The sequence below is a fragment of the Stigmatopora argus genome, chromosome 15, assembly GCF_051989625.1.
Source record: "Stigmatopora argus isolate UIUO_Sarg chromosome 15, RoL_Sarg_1.0, whole genome shotgun sequence".
NCBI classification, from domain to species: Eukaryota; Metazoa; Chordata; class Actinopteri; order Syngnathiformes; family Syngnathidae; genus Stigmatopora; species Stigmatopora argus.
In genome coordinates this window covers 2,367,840-2,387,103 of record NC_135401.1, presented here as the reverse complement: position 1 = coordinate 2,387,103, position 19,264 = coordinate 2,367,840, and the positions used below count along the sequence as shown (strand labels likewise).

The window sequence follows — 19,264 nt, the reverse complement described above, 5'->3', positions numbered from 1 at the left end:
GTCGCCGTTAATGTGGTGGAAGCGCCATCGTTTCTTGCTAGCTATCCCACTTTAGCATATTTACATCCGTTCAAATACAATCTGTTGGCATTTACTAGTCTTTTTCAAGAATATTATTGGAAACACAACTGTAATAGTACAACACAAAAGCGAACGATGTGCACTTTTTTAAATTTCTTTTTCTGGCTTGCGGCGAAATTTTTAAATTCATATTTAGCTGGTTTGGCGGCGGAAAAGGAATTTAGGCTCCTCCCCCGACGTTGCCCGGGAAACCGATGGAGGATTTTCAGAACAGTGCCAGTTTTCAACTTGCCTTTTAACGTCTTTTATTAACTTATATTCCACTTGTTGACAAAGACATATAGAAATATATATATAAAAGGTTTTATTTCTGTACCTCAAACTTCCCTGTGTCTTTTTATACATTGCTTGCATCCACTTCTCAGTATTACCCTATTTTCTCGCATATAAGCCGTATTGTAACAAAAAAAAATGACTGAATCAAGGGTATGGCTTCTATGCGCACAAGACTTGCCATACTATTTTTCACCAGATGTCGGCAAAGCGATATTTACCATTTGTTGGTTATTTTCTGTTTTGCAGTAAGAAAATGACCATTACTCGATTGATTAATTAATTCCTTATGATATTGCCCCTAATAATGTGCTTTTGATTCATACAGTATCTCAAAAATACTATAAATTTTCTCAAGATTTTCCCTTCAAAGTACTCCCTATTAAAACCATAAATATGGGGGTGAAAATAGTGAATCAGGGGGGCGGCTTATATGAGAGAAATTGTCAAATTCAACGATTTGAGGCATTTTTAAGGGCTTATACGAGAGTATAAATACGGTAGGTACTTTATACACTAAGGGTGTCAAACTCAAGGCCACGGGGCCAAATCGGGCACGCCAAAGAAAATGTTTTGTTTCTTGCTAAATTACATTTTAAATAAAATTATGGTACTTTTTGATGAAATATCTTGGGACATCCGTAATGAAGGGCATTTAGATTATTTTTTAAATTCATTTTTTTTTAAAAAAAGGATATATTTACTGTTTGATTGCATTTTTATGATTCAAGAATATCTCACGATAGAAAACAAGGGGAAAAAATTCTAAGCAGAAATCAAAATTCAAAAAAAAATTGCAAAACTAAACATAGATAAAAGAAATAAATACTATATAGAAAATATTTGTTAATGTGGCTTTTAAATAGGAAGATTTGGACCATTTTAGGCTCTGTTTCCAAATGAATCATAATTTTTGGATGGATAATCAACTAGTTGAATCATCTAGTTAGTTGACATTCAAAATAAAATCTAGATAAAACAACAAATACCATTTAGCCTGTGACAAATGCGACGCCAGCACAATATTCTATTAACTATACACATTTTGAATTATCTCAATGGATGGACCATTTTTGGAATGACCATTTTTGCCCTAAAATGAAGGACAAAAAAAAATAACTCTATTCTTACTTTGCGCAGTGAGAGCTCAGCATCATCAAGTCCGAAGGGACCAAATCCCAAATGTTTTTATTAATAACTTCACACGAGAAGGGGAAAAAAAATGTGTCGACCCAAATACTGTGCCCGAAATAACTTCATATTGCCACGCAAGGAAGAAGCAAAATGTCTTAATTCTCTAAAGTTTAAACCAGGGCTGTCAAACTAACTGTATTATTTTATTGGACTAGATGTCTATATTTGTCGATGGCAAGCAATCAGTTCATTTTAATCAATCACTTTTTGGGGTACCTTAAATAAATGCAAATTTAAATTAAAAAAATAAAATAAAATCAGACCCCTAGTGGGCCACTCCTGGCCCGCGAGCCATACGTTTGACACCCCTGGTTTAAAACTAATAGCTGCCATTTTTACTTAACTTTACAAAAAAAAATCTATATACGTACATCAAACTATTATTTAACCCCAAAGACAGAAACTTCATTGAAATACCTCCAAGTAAAATGTCATAATTCAAAAAGCTAGCAAAGACAAAGCTTTCAAAACAAACTAAAACGAACAATGAGTTGTGCCGTGAATGCATTAGGGTACGGTGTCCAATTCCCGCCCCTTCCAATCCCTCCGCGGGCAAGATACCTACCCCGCTTAACGAGTCCGTTACGTCGCCACGACGACGGCGGCGGCGACGCCCTCTTCGACACCTCGTTCGGTCAGGGAGCAGATGTCTTGGGCGGGTCCTGGTTTTCGGCCAAGTGGAGCTTTTGTCTGAGGGCGCCTGGTCAAGGATTACGGCACCACCGCGAGCGTTTGCCTCGTTTTGGAATGAAACGTAAAGGATACATGGATGTGCTGAGCTCCTCCAACTGCAAAAAAAATAAAAAAATACAATAAATAAATAACAAAAATCACATTTAGGGCGGGACCACAACCATCCTTCTTTCAGTTTATTAATAAACAGCTTCAATGGATAAGCAATTTGTTGCAAGTCGTTTTTATGGGAGGTCTTGGAGCAAAAAAGTTAGAGCACCCCCCGCAGTAAGTCATGTGTGATCGATACCTTGTGCCAGGGGTCGGGAACCTTTTTGATGGAAAGAGACATAAACATACCTGTCAAACTCTGCCGATAACTGCCCTTATAAATGATTATGATTCCCCTTACAAACCCCCCAAAAAACCTTACAAACACCGTACGCCTCGTACGGTGTTTGTAAGGTTTTTTGGGGGTTTGTAAGGGGAATCATAATCATTTATAAGGGCAGTTATCGGCAGAGGTTGACAGGTATGCACTAGAACTCCTCTTTATTATACTTTAAAACACATGTGTCAAAGTGGCGGCCCGGGGGGCCAAATCTGGCCCGCCGGATCATTTTGTGTGGCCCGGGAAAGTAAATCATGAGTGGTGACTTTCTGTTTTTAGGATCAAATTAAAATTAAAGTATAGATGTATTTTAAATTTCCTGATTTTCCCCCTTTTAAATGAATAATTTTCATTTTTTAATCCATTTTTTTCTGTGTTTTTAGTTCGAAAATCATTTTGTAAAATCTAAAAATATATTTTTTAAAAAGCTCAAATAAACATTGTTTTAGATCTATAACAAACTGAATATTCAGGGATTTATTTTTAAAAAATCTAAATATTATATCTAAAATGGTCCAGCCCACATGAAACCGGGTTGACGTTAATGCGGCCCGCGAACCAACCTGAGTCTGACACCCTTGTTTTAGACATTAATAAATAGGTAATAAACAAGTTATTAAATAAATAATTGAGTAAGTATTGGGAAGAAAACGACGTCGCTATTCAAGCTTTTTTTGCATTGGGGGGCATAATATTACATTATATTGAAACAATATTAGCGAAAGTAAATTGTAAAAAAAAAATTAATTGAAAAAACTGAATTTTTTTTTCACTCTTCACCCAAAAATATTTTTGAAATCTAAAATTTAGAAAACTAAACACATAATACAGTAATCCCTCGATTATCACAACTTCACTTATAGTAGTGATTTTTTTCCGCTATTAATAAAAAAAAATTAAAAATTGCATTTTTTTTCAAGTCCATAAAAATGTGAACAAATCCATCAATTATCGCAGCCATATTTGATCTACATCAGGGGTCTCAAACTTGCGGCCCGCGGGCCAACTGCGGCCCGCGGGACGATGATTTGCGGCCCCCGTCTTAATATGAAATATCGATTTTTTTAATTTTTTTTTTTTTATTTTTTTATTTTTTTTTTTTTTATTTTTTTTTACCCCTTTCCCCATGATGGCGCCGTTTAAGTGGCAGCCAGTGGCAGTAGCTCTGTCCACTCATTTTTTTCTTGTTTTACAGCATGTTTTACATGAAAAATTAGAGGGAACATTGACATGCACCTGCTTGTGGCAGGTGTGATACTGGTGTGCCGATAGCGAGCAATGATGATGTCGTGACCGGATGATTCGCCTAAAGACGTTTCGCTGACGGACGTTTGACAGACGGACAGGTCGTACTAGTATTTGTTAGTTTAATGATTAAATACAAATACTAGTATTTGTATTTAATCATTAAACGCTGTTTTCAGCTGGATTTGACCGAATTTGAGAGCATTTTGAGCTGTTTGGCGAATGGACGTCTATAGACGTTTTTTTGCCTCCATCGCGATATCATCCAGTATTTGTATTTAATCATTAAATGCTGTTTTAGGATGGATTTGACCCGATTGCTGTCATTTTACGGCTCGGTTCTGCTACATCTGCCTGCCCAAGAGTGCTTATTCCCGGACTGCCATGCCCGCCCAAGAGTGCTTATTCCCGGGCTGCCATTGATGGTAGACGAACATTGATTTTTACTATAATTTAGACAACACCGGCGGCGGGCCGGATTAAAAATCCTAACGGGCCGTATATGGCCCGCGGGCCGAGGTTGAAAAACTTGTACACACACGATCCGGCGGGGCGAGCGTTCGAATCCCGTTTCGGCGAAACCTCCGTTCGGCCGAATGAACGTTCGGTGGAACGTCCATTCGGCGACCTGCCCGTCTGTCAAACGTCCGTCGGCGAAACGTCTTTAAGCGAATCATCCGAGTACCGATGATGTCGCTCACACTGGTACTCAGTGCGCTCAGGGAGGTTGTCTTTCTGCTCAGACCAACAAAAAATTAGAGGGAACTTTGGTTCGGAGCTGAATGAACCAATCACGGTGAGGTATACGGCTCTGGAGGGCGGGACATCGGCCGGGCTGTCCAGTGCCTCGCTCACTCACTCATTCATTCCTCCAATCAGCTGGGCGGAGGAGAAGCCGTGAGGCCGATCACTCCGCTTGGCGCGCACACTCCTCCGCTGCTCTCAGCATAGAACTGAATGAGGCGCTATGATCCGTGATCCAGCCTGTGTCAGTGTCTGTAGCCATCTCCGCGATTGAAACGGAGAGCGAAAGTGCACATGCGCCACAAACCCGCGCGACTGAATGTGAAAGATCAACCCGAGACTCATTCCAAGTGGAAAAACATATTACAGAGCCCCAGAGATGTCTCTTTCAAAGCCTGCCGTGAAGAGAAAGGTCGGTGATGAGCACAGACAGTTTCAAGAAAAGTGGGGAGTGCAATATTTCTTTGTTGAACACAGGGGCACCCCGACGTGTCTCATTTACACTGAAAAAGTTGCGGTGCACAAGGAATACAATTTGAAACGTAATTGTACTATGAGACATGCTGAGGAGTACGAAAAATACCAGGGAGATGAGAGAGCCAACCAGGTTGCCAGTCTTAAAACACGTCTTCTGAGGCAACAGGATCTCTTCAAGAAGGCTACCAAAGACAGTAATGCAGCAGTCAAAGCTAGCTACGCCGTTTGTGAGTTGATTGATCCTGTGCTAAGTGATCCCAAATGGCTCATGGACTTGGCTTTTCTTGTTGATATCACACATGAGCTTAATGTACTGAACAAGAAGCTACAAGGCCAGGGGCAACTTGTCAGTGCTGCCTATGACAACGTGAGAGCATTCTGCACTAAACTTGTGTTATGGAAAGCCCAGCTCTCTCAGACAAACCTTTGCCATTTCCCAGCATGCAAGGCTCTCGTGGATGCAGGCACACCATTCAGTGGTGAGAAGTATGTTGAGGCCATTTCGAAGCTACAGGAGGAATTTGATCACAGATTTGCAGACTTCAAGACACACAAAGCCACATTTCAAATTTTTGCGGACCCCTTCTCCTTTGATGTGCAAGATGCCCCTCCTGAGCTTCAAATGGAGCTCATTGACCTGCAGTGCAACTCTGCACTCAAAGCCAAGTTCAGGGAGGTGAGTGGAGAAGCAGACAAGCTTGGGCAATTTTTGAGAGAGTTGACCCCCAGCTTCCCTGAACTTTCCCGAAGGTTCAAGCGGACCATGTGCCTTTTTGGGAGCACATACTTGTGTGAGAAGCTCTTCTCCACCTTGAACTTCAATAAGTCCAAGTACAGGTCCAGACTTACTGATGAGCATCTTCAAGCTCTACTGAGGGTCTCCACTGCTTCCTCCCTCAAGCCAAATGTGACTATGTGAGAAGAAGCGCTGCCAGGTCTCGAGCAGCAAGGAGTAGGCAAAAGAAGCCGTGTTCAGAATATTTCATGTTCAATGTTCCATTCAAGTTCAGAAAGTTAAAGGTTAAAGAGCTGTAAATACAGACATTTGAAACGGAATAAAAATAATTCATTTTCTCTACTTAGCCAGCCAGTATATATCTACTGTATGCTCATTAGTATTATTTGGTTTTATATTACTGATTGATTTATTTTTTACTCATCTTTAAGTTAATTTATTTAATTCATTATTTTTGTTAAAAAATAAAGATATTTGATAACGTTGGAAAGTTTTATCAGTGCTTTTCTTGTGGAAATCCTGATGCGGCCCAGTCTCACCCAGACTCGGCCTCTAGCGGCCCCCAGGTAAATTGAGTTCGAGACCCCTGATCTACATTAACCCTCATATTTGAGGAATTGCTGTACTGTAAATATTTAATTCCAATCTAAATAAATAATACAATATTTACTGTTATTCCTTTCTAATTAAAAAAGAAAATATTGACACGTGTTTTAAAGTATAATAAAGAGGAGTTCTAGTGCATACCTGTCAACCTCTGCCGATAACTGCCCTTATAAATGATTATGATTCCCCTTACAAACCCCCCAAAAACCTTACAAACACCGTACGACGAGTCGTACGGTGTTTGTAAGGTTTTTGGGGGGTTTGTAAGGGGAATCATAATCATTTATAAGGGCAGTTATCGGCAGAGGTTGACAGGTATCCGTTTGGCCGCCATCACGTCGTGAATTTTGCTCCGGTTCTAGCCCAAAAAAAAAAGGTTTTGGACTCACGTTGCAGAGCAGGTGCTCCAGGTTGAGATCGGAAGCGCACTTGCGTTGGTCCTGGGAAAGTTCTTCCACGTGGCTGTCCATGCTAAAGTGAAGTCTCGCCAGCTTCTCTTGCATCTCGCGAACGTGCTCCAGTTGCTCAAAGGAGCACACTTTACCTGCAAGGTGGACAAATATGGCGGGTAACGACGTGGATTCGAACGCGGGGGATTTTTCTCTCACCGAAAGCCTGCAGTTTGCCCGAGTGGAAGTCGTTGAGGAGGTTCAAGAGGCCGCCCTCCATCTCGCGCACATCCGACACGTCGGTGAGGAAGGAGTGCTGCAGGGGGGACGACTGAGACACTTTGCTGGGGCCGGCCGGTTGTGGGGCTCTCGCCTTCTCCTTGTTGGTCCTGGAAGGGTTCGAGTCCGGAAACGTGGCATGAGACACGGCAGGTGGACGTAAAGGCGAGCGTTCAGAGCGTACGAGAATGTGTTTTATATCGAGATTGGGAATTTGGGGGGTTGCTAAATTTCAGAGCCACATGTGGCTCCCGAGCCATAGGTTCCCTACCCCTGGCCTAAACGGTCAGAAATAATAAAAAAATGAAACTGACACAATTGAATGCAAAAAAACACTTTACTAGCAAGGTGTCCTAATATTTTTGTCCATAGAGTGCATCTTCAAAGCTATTATATTTCTGACTAAACTAGTCTTTAGCTGTCTTGAAAAAAAGAAAGAAAATATTTGAGTATTTAATTTTCTACTTTAAAGTGTAATATTGGTTATTGCGCTTTTGTGCAAAAGAAAAAATATATTTACAGTGGAGAAATATGAGATTAAGCTGCTTATTTGGGGACACAATTGAATGCAAAAAAACACCATTTTGAAACCAAAAAAATAAGATATTTGAGGGGTTGATTTTATGTTTGTAAACAAAAAACAGAACAAATCTTAAACATTCAGTTTGATACACAGATTTTTTGCATTCAATATTTTGGCCTGGTTTCCGGAAAAGTGGTGCGAGTTTTTTCAAATTTACCTGGCGGTCTTGGGCGGCGCTACCACGCCGGCGAAGGCCTCTTTGGGTGGTCCCGGGGCCCCGACGGACCTTTTGTACTTGCCCCGGTTTTTAGGCGAGGGGGGCTGCGGTAGGCCCAGGGAAAAGGTGGCGCTCTTGCTGGCCGGCAGTACGGCCATCTTGCGTGGGTTGACGGGGGGCGGCGGCGGCTGCGGGAGAGACACTTTGGGGCTCCGCTTCTTGCGCTTGTCCTCCATCGTTACCCGCTAGCTCGCTGCGCTAAAGTCAGGGGGTGGGCACATTAGTAAATCACTCAAAAAGGGGCGGGGGAATCAAGTTTACATCTTTGTCTATTTACTTTAGCAAAAAAAGTGGGTCAGGGCGGCCCAGTTTGCATGTTATCCTTGGGCATGTGTGGGTTTTCTCTGGGTACTCCAGTTTCCTCCCAGGGTTAGGCGGATTGGACACTAAATATGAGTGTGAGCATGATTGGTTGTTTGTCTCCTTATGCCTTGTGATTCGCTGGCCACCGATTCACGGTGTACCCCCCCAAAGTCAGCTGGGATATGGCTCCAGCACCCCCAGCGACCCTAGTGAGGATAAAGCGGTTCAGAAAATGAGATGAGGAAAAAAAAGTGGCTTCAGACACACCCACATTAACTAAGAATAATCCGCAAATTTGTTTAAACACAAAATTAAGCCTTGTTTTATACATAAATTGCATTTTTTTTTTATGGTGGCATGGGAAAATCAATTTGCTTTATTTAGCAGGGATGGAATTACACAACACAAACACTCAATAATGTGTTGCTGTTTCACAAGCAAAACAATGTTGTGCTAACTGTCAAGAGCTATACAAATTGTTATATATTTTCCCTGCCAGGTGTTTATTGCCATATCTGCCATTTGAGTGTTATGATATAACTCGATATAATTACCCAGTACTACAACGCATTAATATCGATCACGATAAAGCACGGCGCTCTTAAGACAACACAAACCAAAATTCGCCTTTGTATGCGTGTTTTCGCTACACTTTACCGAATTATAACTTATTCTTTTCTTAACATTTGACTAAATAATAGGTTAGATAGTTTAATATCGATTAAAACCAAATAAACACGACGACTGGAAAACATTGTCTCGGGATGAGAGGAATTACACTTACCTTATCTGTTATTTGCCAGGAAATTTAAAACTTGCGATGTCATATCTCCTCGTGTTTCCCTTTTTTTAGTTTATTTAGTTATTTATTTTCAAAATGAGGAGGTTTTAAGAGTAAAGGAAGATGAAATGAAGCTAGTTATCCGTACAAAAGTGCAGCTGAAAAAGCGACGTTTTTCTGCGCAGCTGCAACAATCAGGATTTCACGTGGGCGCAGTATTCCCTGCGTCGAGTTTGAAAGGTGCGGGAAGGTTCATTTGCCCACTTTCGGGGGGACATTCTCCAAACAAAACGTCCTCGTGAAGACACACAAAAGTCTTCCGTGTGCTCCTATTAAGAAAGTAAACCAAAAATAAGTGGATTTACCAACAAAACACGTGCACAACGTTTTCTTTGTGAAAAATGAAAAACGCTCATTTACCCACAAAGGTGGTACAGCCCAATTTGGCGCCCACGGTCGTTGATAAACACTAACATACAAACACAAGAATACATACGTATTAGTATTATTTTTTTAAATACACTCCTAAATAAATAGATCTTCTTTCCTATAGTATCAATTTATAAAAAATATTTTGACGCAATAGAAGAGTATAATTGTAACAACATGAAAATGCACTGTAACACAAAAGTAGAATAAATTAAAATATAAAAATGAATTCAGGGATCAGATTATAGCTATATAATGTTTATAATGTTTTTTATATATTTTACTCTTTTTACAATTGTGTTCCAGATGATTGGGTTGAAGCTAAAACATTTTTGGCCTTCTTTAATGAGTAAAAATCAACTAGTGTCATTAAAAAATTGTTACAATAAGAAAAAAAAATATATAATGATAATAGATTAGTCTAGACCACACGCAATATAATTGAAGTTATGCAAAATAATGCACCCTGGGCAGACACCCACACCCAATAAAAACAAACCCTGTTTACCTATCACAAAAGGGGAAAAAATGCACCTTCAAATGAACTACGAACATCCAAGAAAAAACGCCCCAAACCAATTTTCAGTAATACAAAAATATCTTTTTTATTATGACAGATCAGAACAAAAGCATGACACAAAATGCAGTTTGTAGAAAAAATACAGAGCTCTTAAACTTCTTTTTCTCAGATACACGCTGCAATAACTTAGACCTAACTCACTTTCTGATCCGAGGGACCGTTGGAGTAAGCGTACGCCTTACCTAAGACAATTCTGTCTCTCAGTAGTTTAAAGAAAGCGTAGTAGTTGCTGAAGAGAATCAGCGCCAGCGATATGGTCTGATGCCACTTTTCCGAGCCGATCAACGAGTACAGTTGGTAAAATATCATGGAACCTTCCAGGATGAGGAGGATGTTCAATATTCGTAGCGGCTTGTTGAAGAAAAACTGTGGGTTGAAAATACACAATGAGCCTCAAGGAACGACGTAAAAACTAATCGGCGAGTACAAAAAAATACTGTAGTGATGGGGTAAAATATGTCTACGTCCGTAGTTTGTTTCCAAACACCGGTTGCCCCTACCAAGATGGCCGCCAGTTACAAAAGAAGCAGAAAATGTAATGGTTTTTTTTGGTACTGGCTAGTGTTGTTGAGTGTTTATTTAAAGTACCGTATTTTTACGACTATAAGGCGCACATAAAAGTCTTAAATTTTGTCCAAAATAGACAGGGCGCCTTATAATCCAGTGTGCTTTATATATGGACCAATACTAAAATTGTCGATCACGATAAAATCAAATAAATCAGTCGATAGGGTACACCAGCTCTCACAACTACGGCAAGCAGCCCCCGACCCGACTCTACTATTTTCCCCGTAGAAAAAGTACTGCGCACTGACTGCTGGGATATGTAGTTCTTTTGTCAATACACCCAATGGATTGTGACCTGGACATCGACATCAACACAGCTTTACGATGCTTGGAAGACAGCCCCGGAATAGTTACGCTAGCTACTAGCTAGCTACTATTTGCGAATGGATTGTGGCCACCTGGGCGAACGTATAAAACTCAGCGTTTTCGATGACTCATTTGGACAATTGTTCAATTCGGACACAGCAAATGAGGACTTTGATGGATTTGTGGGTGATGATGACGCGAGTACGTTGTAAAATGGCTAAATAAAGTACAACCGAACTCAGTTTTGCTTACGTTGCCTTTTTAAAAACGTGTTTTTAGCGTGTGGGTGTAGTGTGCAAGAACTATATATCCCAGTTACTGCGCACCGGAAACCGGAAATAGAGTCTGGGGCTGCTTCCGGTAGCCAGTGCTATTGCAGTTCGATATTCATATATAATATATATGCGTCTAAAAAAACGGTGCGCCCTTTGTGTTTAAAATACAAAAATAGCACTTGTTACTGACACTGAGGCTAAAAATATGATACTCCATATAGTCGTGAAAATACGGTATATGGATTCCGTCAAAAGAAACAAAAAAAATGTACGCGCCAGGGACCCCACTTTTAACATTACGACAAACCAAAAAACACAATGGCCAGGCTAGCACGTTAGCATTACTCACGTAGAAGCGATAATGGGACACGTCAGATGGTACGGCAACATTGTAGTGTCCCGTAGCTTTGTAGACATTCTTGCTATGCTTGACCAGGACCCCCTGCGGCCACATGTATTCTTCGGTCCACCTGATGGGGGAGGTAGAGCAAAAATAAGTTGAGGTTATTCCCAATGAGTCTTCGCGGCGACAACGTACAAGTGCTGGAGGACGTTGGAGCAGAGGGACGGGTCGACTTTCTGCCAGCAGCCCAAGTGCGCCGCTGCCTTGTGGAGGAGGTCGCAGTAGCGGGGCGGCAAGAAGTGCCTCATCAGAATGACTGACGTGCTGACCGAGACCAGGATGAAGAGCTCGCAGGACCAGCATTTGTCCACGTACTGCGTGCTCTGGAGGAAAAAAAAGTAGAACAATCCATGAATCGATGGTGCTTTTGTCTCCCTCTAGCGGAACATAAGAAACATTGCAATAAATGCGTAAACTGTGCAGACTGTTGAAGTGGATTACAACAGATTCAAAGGGGGAGTGGCAGGATATTGATATATATTATAGATATTGCAATGATATGGTGCCACCAAGAATGGGTTGCCAGATAGATTTTCCAGGAAACCACCGGTGGGTTCTGGCCCACCATGTCACTTTGTGCGGGCCACCAAAGTGGATCACTTTTGCAAAAATTCAAATTAAGAGAATGTTTCTCATTTCTCCCATTTAAAGGGAAAAAAATGATAAAAAAAATTAAAAAATCAAATTAAATAATCATAAAATAATATAAATTAATTAACAAAATATAAAATATACATTAATTAAAAATATATAAAATAATATAAATTAATAAAAAAAATATATACTATAATATAAATTAATTCAAAAAATATAAAATAATATAAATTAATTAAAAAATATATAAAAGAATATAAATTTATTTAAAAAATATAAAAGAATATAAATTAATTAAAAAATATATAAAAGAATATAAAATTATTTAAAAATAATAAACATATTTTAAAAAATATACATTAATACATAACATATAATACTAATATTTACCTTTTTTTCCCATTCATTCATTTCTTATCCTCACAAGGGTGCTGGAGCCTATCCCGGGCAACTACAGGCACTAGGCAGGGACACCCCGGATTGGCGTCCAGCCAATCGCAAGTCATTTTTTAATAAAAAAAAAAAACTAAAAATAAAATAACTGAGCACAGCGTATTTCCTATTTTCCACCCATCAAAAGAGCCACGTCTGGCTCGCGAGCCCTGCCGTAGAGGCATTTCATGACAGTATATATCAATACAAACCTTGACAAACCAGACGGGCACAAAGGCCACGTAGTAGGCACTGAGCATGGAGCTGACCAGCACCTCCTTCATTCTCCAGTTAAAGTCCATCTTGAGGTACTCCACCTCCTTGCGGATCAAATCCGGCGACAGGCAGCAGGCGTGAGTGGGCGTGACCTGGACGCCGTACAGCTGGCTGGTGTGCTGCTTCCACGTTTCCTTCAGCACGCTCAGGTAGTCCCGCCCCCGGCCGACGCCGCCCATCTCTTTGGAGCCGATGCTGGCGATGGGCGAGAGGGCGCCGGCGCGTCGGATGTCGCAGCTCAGCCGAAAGAAAGGGATGTACATCCCGAATCTGTGGCGGGGGGAAAAGATACCAGTCATCCACCGGTACCGTATTTTACGGACTATAAAATGCGCTCCGTTTGCTAGCCGTTAGCCTGTTTTTAAACGTTGAGCGGAATGGTATTAGATTAGATACATTTATTCATCCCGTATTGGGGAAATTTCACTGTCACGGTAGCAAGACGGTGAGAATACAGACACAGGAAAATATATTTTAGACCACATGTGTCAAAGTGGCGGCCCGGGGGCCAAATCTGGCCCGCCGCATCATTTTGTGTGGCCCGGGAAAGTAAATCATGAGTGCCAACTTTCTGTTTTAGGATCTAATTAAAATGAAGAGTATAGATGTATATTAAATTTTAAAGATTTTCTCCCTTTTAAATGAATAATTGTCATTTTTTAATCCATTTTTGTCTGTGTTTTTAGTTCCAAAATCATTTGGTAAAATCTAAAAATATATTTAAAAAAAGCTAAAACAAACATTGTTTTAGATCTATAAAAAACTGAATATTCCGGGCTTTTAATCCATTTATATTTAAAAAATCTAAATAATATATCTAAAATGGTCCGGCCCGACCCGAGTCTGACACGCTTGCCCTATGGGAAGATTTGTTGCCAAAATAGCTCTAACAAAACGATGTAATTTGAATTCAGGAATATTCTTGCACGAGTTCGACCACTGCTTTATCGGCACTTTTTTCATTTGGCTGGTGGGATCAATAATTTTCTCTTTCGGTATTGCATACCTGTCAACCTCGTACGAGTTGTACGGTGTTTGTAAGGTTTTTGGGGGGTTTGTAAGGGGAATCACAATCATTTATAAGGGCAGTTATCGGCAGAGGTTGACAGGTATGGTATTGATTCCTTTATCCAATCAAAAGTTCATATTGAAAAGATTTTGACATTTTCACAGCCAAATTGGCCTCTTATCAGTATTTCTAATGTACTCAGCTCTAGATTAAATAAGGCAGTGAGACAATTTTCAAATTTCTTGACTGTATATTAACCAAAATGTATGTCTTGTTGAGTTTTACAAGGCACGAACAGACATAGCTGACAAAGTTGAATCAATGGGGGTTGGGTCGCCGTGGGTGGGGAGGGTGGGGTGGCTTTTCGCTCAAGCTATCCGGCACTGACCGAGCTGACTGACAAAGTTGAACCAGCGGGGGTTGGGCTGCGGGACGCACCTGACCGCAATCCACTGATTGTACTTGTAGGACACTAGTATTGTGGAAAGCTTTTCCTCTTTTGAGGTTGAAAACTTTTGTACTATGTCGTTTTTTAAGAAAAAAGCCTTATTGTACCTTACTATACTATGTCGTTTTTAGGGGGAAAAGCCTTACTATGCTATGTCGTTTTTTTAAGAAAAAAAGCCTTACTATACTATGTCGTTTTTTTAAGAAAAAAAGCCTTACTATACTATGTCGTTTTTTAGGGAGGGGGAAATCCTTACTATACTATGTCGTTTTTTAAGGGAAAAAAAAGCCTTACTTTACTATGTCGTTTTTTAGGGAAAAAAGCCTTACTGTACTATGTTGTTTTTTTAAGAAAAAAAGCCATACTATATACTATGTCATTTTTTAGGAAAAAAAGCCTTACTATATACTATGTCGTTTTTTAGGAAAAAAGCCTTACTATACTCTGTCATTTTTTAAGAAAAAAAGCCTTACTATATACTATGTCGTTTTTTAGGAAAAAAAGCCTTACTATATACTATGTCGGTTTTTTTGGAAAAAAAGCCTTACTATACTATGTCGTTTTTTAAGAATGAAAGCCTTACAATTCTATGTCGTTTTTTTTTAAGAAAAAAGCACAGCCCTATTCATACCTGTCAACCTCTGCCGATAACTGCCCTTATAAATGATTATGATTCCCCTTACAAACCCCCCAAAAACCTTACAAACACCGTACGAGTCGTACGGTGTTTGTAAGGTTTTTTGGGGGGTTTGTAAGGGGAATCATAATCATTTATAAGGGCAGTTATCGGCAGAGGTTGACAGGTATGAATAGGGCTGTGCTTTGTTTTCAACCTCAAAAGAGGAAAAGCTTTCCACAATACTAGTGTCCTACAAGTGCAATCGGTGGATTGCGGTCAGGTGCGTCCCGCAGCCCAACCCCCGCTGGTTCAACTTTGTTAGTCAGCTCGGTCAGTGCCGGATAGCTTGAACGAAAAGCTCCCCCCCTCCCCACCCACAGCGACCCAACCCCCATTGATTCAACTTTTTTTTTTTTACCACTTCTCTGACTGCCTCATGAGGAAAAAAAATAGGAGGACGGACGTCGCTAGTTACAAGATTAATCGCTGCATGTCAACAAAATGAATAGCTCAAGGTCCAAGGTTCCCCTGCTGGTACTTACGGGTAGCAGAGAAAAAGTAGACTTAGCACGGAGTACGTTCTGAAGAGGTAAATAAGAGATCGGCACAAGCTCCACCCCGTTAGCGTTAGCACGACAAAGCGTGCCATGACCAAGAAGATGGAATGAGGAAAGGAGAGCTTCCCGCTCTGCGATGCCTGCAGGACAGAAAAAAAAATACCGGAACAATGACATAACGCGTTTTCGTAACAGTGAAACAATGCACAATTAAGAAGGATTAAAAAAATAAGTCGCACTGGAGGATAAGTGGCATTTTTGGGAAGAGCTAGAGATGAGTCAAATTAGAGAATGATAGGCTAAATATTCATTTGTTAAGAGTTTTTTGCAGATAATAAAAAAAAAACTACAGTAATCCCTCGAATATCGCGGCTTCACTACATCGCGGATTTTTAGTAAAGTAAAAAAAAAAATTTTAAAGTTCATAAAAATGTGAAAATTCAATTTTTTGTGTTTTTAAATGAGGGGTGACCCTACTTTGCGGTTTTTCGTTTATCGCGGCCATGTCTGGTCGACATTAACCGCGATAATCGAGGGATTACTGTCAGCCAAACTATAAAAAAAGTGAGACTTATAGTCCGGAAAATACGACTTTGTCACAAGCATTTCCTCAATAAAATATATTTATTGAACACACTACTAAAAATATATTGAACATTGCGATAAATAACTCCATCAGGCCGGTTTTCATGTATTTGATCAATTTAACTCAAAAAGCCACACAAACCAGCATGTATTTTTTTTCAATATTTTTTTAACAGTGTGATGAATTGATTTATGGCATATGGCAACAACTCTCACCTCTTTAACGACTGCGCCGATTAATCTCCGAGCCAAAATGATGACTATGAACACCAGCATGTTATAATCAATCAGGTGGAAATTCTGCAAAAAAAGAAAATATCTTCTGTTTGTCGCAATGTGACTGGTCACCATATTTGTATCCATTCCAAAATTCTCAAAACCAAAACAAAGCTAATAAATAGTCTGGTGTCATCAGTTGGAAATAAATTCTAATGGCTACATTAAGAAATTATAATACGGTGGGTAATATAACCGTTAAATCATTTAATAGATGGATAATTAACAAGTCTAATTTAATGCACAAAGTCAGATGTTTAGGAACTGGTATATTTAATTTAAATGATAAAAGGTAAACGTTCCCTTTTGTACTTATGTGACCACTTATTCATGTTGACAACTGTATTTTCTTACTTATCTATGTTGACTATTACTTGTTTATTATGTTGACAACTATTTATCTATTATTTTGACTACATATTTACTTATTGATTATTTTTCATTATTTATTTATGTGTTCATTTGTTTGTTGTTGTTGTTATTTGTGCACTTCCCTACTTATTTATGTTGTTGACTACTTATTTATTACTTATTGATTATTTATCATTTAGTTATTTATTGATTATTTGTCTGTTTGTTATTTGTGCACTTGGTGGTGAAGCTTTAAGTCTCGTGCTTAATGATAATAAAAGCATTTAATTCAATTCAATCTAGACTTATAATAAAATAAAATAGTTTTCAAGTCTGTGCAAAATGTGAAAATACAGTAATCCCTCGATTATCGCGATTTCTCTATGCGATTTTTTTCGCTGTTAATTTTTTAATTTTTCTAAGTTCATAAAAATGTGAAAATCCACACTGTAACTTGTAATCAGAAGCTACTTTTGCTACTAGCACTCAGCACTGAAGGAAAAAAAAGTTATAATAGGGGTGACCTTACTTCGCAAATTTTTGATTATCGCTAATCGCTAAATCAACTGCGATATTCGAGCGATTACTGTATATTCAACTAATATGCTAACTCACAAAATTATGCTAGAGGATTAAATGAGACCTAAATCTATTATCAAAATCATTTTTATGAGTTACTACTATTATAATAAGTACCGTCACATTGAAATATAGATTTTATTTGGACTGAAAAATGCTAAAAGTGGCGAATCCGATACCCCAAAAATAGCAATCGGGACAAGATGGCGCCATGGCTACTCACCAGCGAAGTGTGTGAAGGAGGATGCGATGGCGGATACCACCATACCGTTTTGTAGATATTGACATAGTGGACAAAAAGGGCAATAAGATGGCAGAAGAAAAGATGCAGTTCGAAGAGGATGTTGTTATCCACGGGCAACTCTGGGATCTTGCAGTGTTTCAACGGTATCACTGTCGTCGCGGCTAATGGAGGGCTGCTCAGGCAGGCTCCGGTACCGCTCCTGCGGGAACGAGAAGCCCCCCTAGGTTAGGGGATTGGCGTCGACGGAAGCGGGGCGGGTCGGGACGGATGACAAACCTCGTGCGAGAGCGGACGCCGGTGACCGGGGAGCTGGTGGAGTGGTTGCCATTGCTGACCGAGCCTGGTTCGCTGCCTAGTGGACTTCTGCAGTAAGTGGTGCGGTTTGCCCCTCGCCTTCCACCTGCCATTAGACACCTTGCTATTCTGTTTATTACCTGTAAAAAGAGAGAGAAATGGTGAATGTTTTGCAAAAGAAAAGCACAAGAGCAAAATAACCACAACACAAATGCAAATAGCCACAATACATCGCAATTGGCCACGACACAAAGCAAAAAGACGACTCAGAAGTTAACTAAATTGTTTGCTTGCTTTTTTCTCTTTAAAAGTTGGATTGTAGAATATCGCAGACCGATTTCCTGACCTATGAATCGCTAATATCGTGAGATAATCGATATCATGAGCCTTGTATCATATCGAAAGATGCCCATTCCTACTCACTATTTTTTTAAAGTCCCAAACACATTCATTTACGACCTTATTATGCATATCATGAACAACAGCATCTTCCTCCAGGTTACTTAAACGAAGTCACCAGTGCAGAGAATCGAACCCGCAACCTCCAGCTCGCAAGTCAACTAGTCAACCACTTAACCACGACGCTCCACGAAACCGATACGTATCACTAATTTGCCAACTAATTACCACTAGTAGCATTATCAGCCATCACACTTTCACAAACTGTCTCCTATCAATGCAATAATTTCCACCAGGCGGCATAAACGTGGGGGGGCTGCACGATAGGGGTCTTTCCACCAAGACCATGCTTGAATAAATACAAAGATGCTAGGCCTAAGTGTCCATGTAGCAAGCTAGCTGACGTTCACCTAAGATAACAAACTGATAAAGAAGATGATAAAACCCTACCAGGGTGTCAAACGCTGCTCTGCGGCATCAATTTCCACTTAAAGGCAACAAAGTTTGGGAATAACTGCAGAAGTATGGGCGTAGGTTTCATTGAAATTGCCAAAGACATTCATTGTTGTTGTAAAGCTGATAGACTGCAGCGCGGTTATGCTAGCAACTGAAGGGGGCGGAGTCAGGTTTAAAGGGGTAGTATCATAAAAAAAAAGACCACAAACAGAAATTAGCGGGGGAAACCATTAAATGTGTACCTTTCCTGGGAGTGAATATGCTATACTTCTTCGTTTCCGAGACATTACTTTGTAAACGATTAGATGTGATTAAAAGGTTTCTTAAAAAATGCCAAATTTTATCGACCCGCCCAGTGCATTTTCCTCCCTTCCGGAGACTTTGTCAATAAGTCAAATAGGAGGGAACCCGTCCAATCTGGCAACGCTGACGGTCAGTTAAACATTTTTTAATTGTACGTCAATGCGAGGGTGGATTTTATACGGATATAAGTAGACTTTTGATGTGCGCTGACTGAACGGAGATGGGCGTCGTCATTTGTCGGCCATTTTGTGTCAGGGCCGTTCGATAAATATAACATGCTAGTCAATAGAGCGTGTACTCAGTAGATCCAT

General features: G+C 40.0%; 2 protein-coding genes across 2 annotated transcripts; both read right to left on the bottom strand.

The window, feature by feature from the left end:
• Nucleotides 1-1,510: 1,510 nt before the first annotated feature.
• ccdc28b (coiled-coil domain containing 28B) lies at nucleotides 1,511-9,188 on the bottom strand. Its single transcript, XM_077620523.1, has 6 exons — nucleotides 8,975-9,188; nucleotides 7,828-8,085; nucleotides 7,028-7,197; nucleotides 6,809-6,963; nucleotides 2,314-2,336; nucleotides 1,511-2,238 (listed from the first exon to the last, which is right to left on the bottom strand). Exons 2-6 carry the CDS (start codon nucleotides 8,061-8,063, stop codon nucleotides 2,184-2,186), a joined length of 639 nt encoding a protein of 212 aa, XP_077476649.1. The 5' UTR covers nucleotides 8,064-8,085; nucleotides 8,975-9,188; the 3' UTR covers nucleotides 1,511-2,183.
• Nucleotides 9,189-9,979: 791 nt separating this feature from the next.
• Nucleotides 9,980-18,802, bottom strand: tmem39b (transmembrane protein 39B). Its single transcript, XM_077620999.1, has 9 exons — nucleotides 18,645-18,802; nucleotides 17,778-17,935; nucleotides 17,481-17,700; nucleotides 16,268-16,351; nucleotides 15,452-15,606; nucleotides 12,770-13,103; nucleotides 11,667-11,854; nucleotides 11,478-11,598; nucleotides 9,980-10,346 (listed from the first exon to the last, which is right to left on the bottom strand). The coding sequence occupies exons 2-9, from the start codon at nucleotides 17,906-17,908 to the stop codon at nucleotides 10,113-10,115; spliced, it is 1,467 nt and encodes a 488-aa protein (XP_077477125.1). The 5' UTR covers nucleotides 17,909-17,935; nucleotides 18,645-18,802; the 3' UTR covers nucleotides 9,980-10,112.
• Nucleotides 18,803-19,264: the final 462 nt, after the last annotated feature.

What these genes read in the sequence shown, in the direction of transcription:
- ccdc28b (XM_077620523.1), bottom strand. Translation starts at nt 8,063, where the DNA reads ATGGAGGACAAGCGCAAGAAGCGGAGCCCCAAAGTGTCTCTCCCGCAG. An exon ending in GCGCCGCCCAAGACCGCCAG is followed by an intron (nt 7,198 to 7,827) that starts GTAAATTTGAAA and finishes GAACCCTTCCAG; the next exon opens with GACCAACAAGGAGAAGGCGA. An exon ending in GGGCAAACTGCAGGCTTTCG is followed by an intron (nt 6,964 to 7,027) that starts GTGAGAGAAAAA and finishes TCCACCTTGCAG; the next exon opens with GTAAAGTGTGCTCCTTTGAG.
- tmem39b (XM_077620999.1), bottom strand. Translation starts at nt 17,908, where the DNA reads ATGGCAGGTGGAAGGCGAGGGGCAAACCGCACCACTTACTGCAGAAGT. An exon ending in CTCCTTCACACACTTCGCTG is followed by an intron (nt 16,352 to 17,480) that starts GTGAGTAGCCAT and finishes CTTTTTTTGCAG; the next exon opens with AATTTCCACCTGATTGATTA. An exon ending in CTACTTTTTCTCTGCTACCC is followed by an intron (nt 13,104 to 15,451) that starts GTAAGTACCAGC and finishes CCCCCGCCACAG; the next exon opens with ATTCGGGATGTACATCCCTT.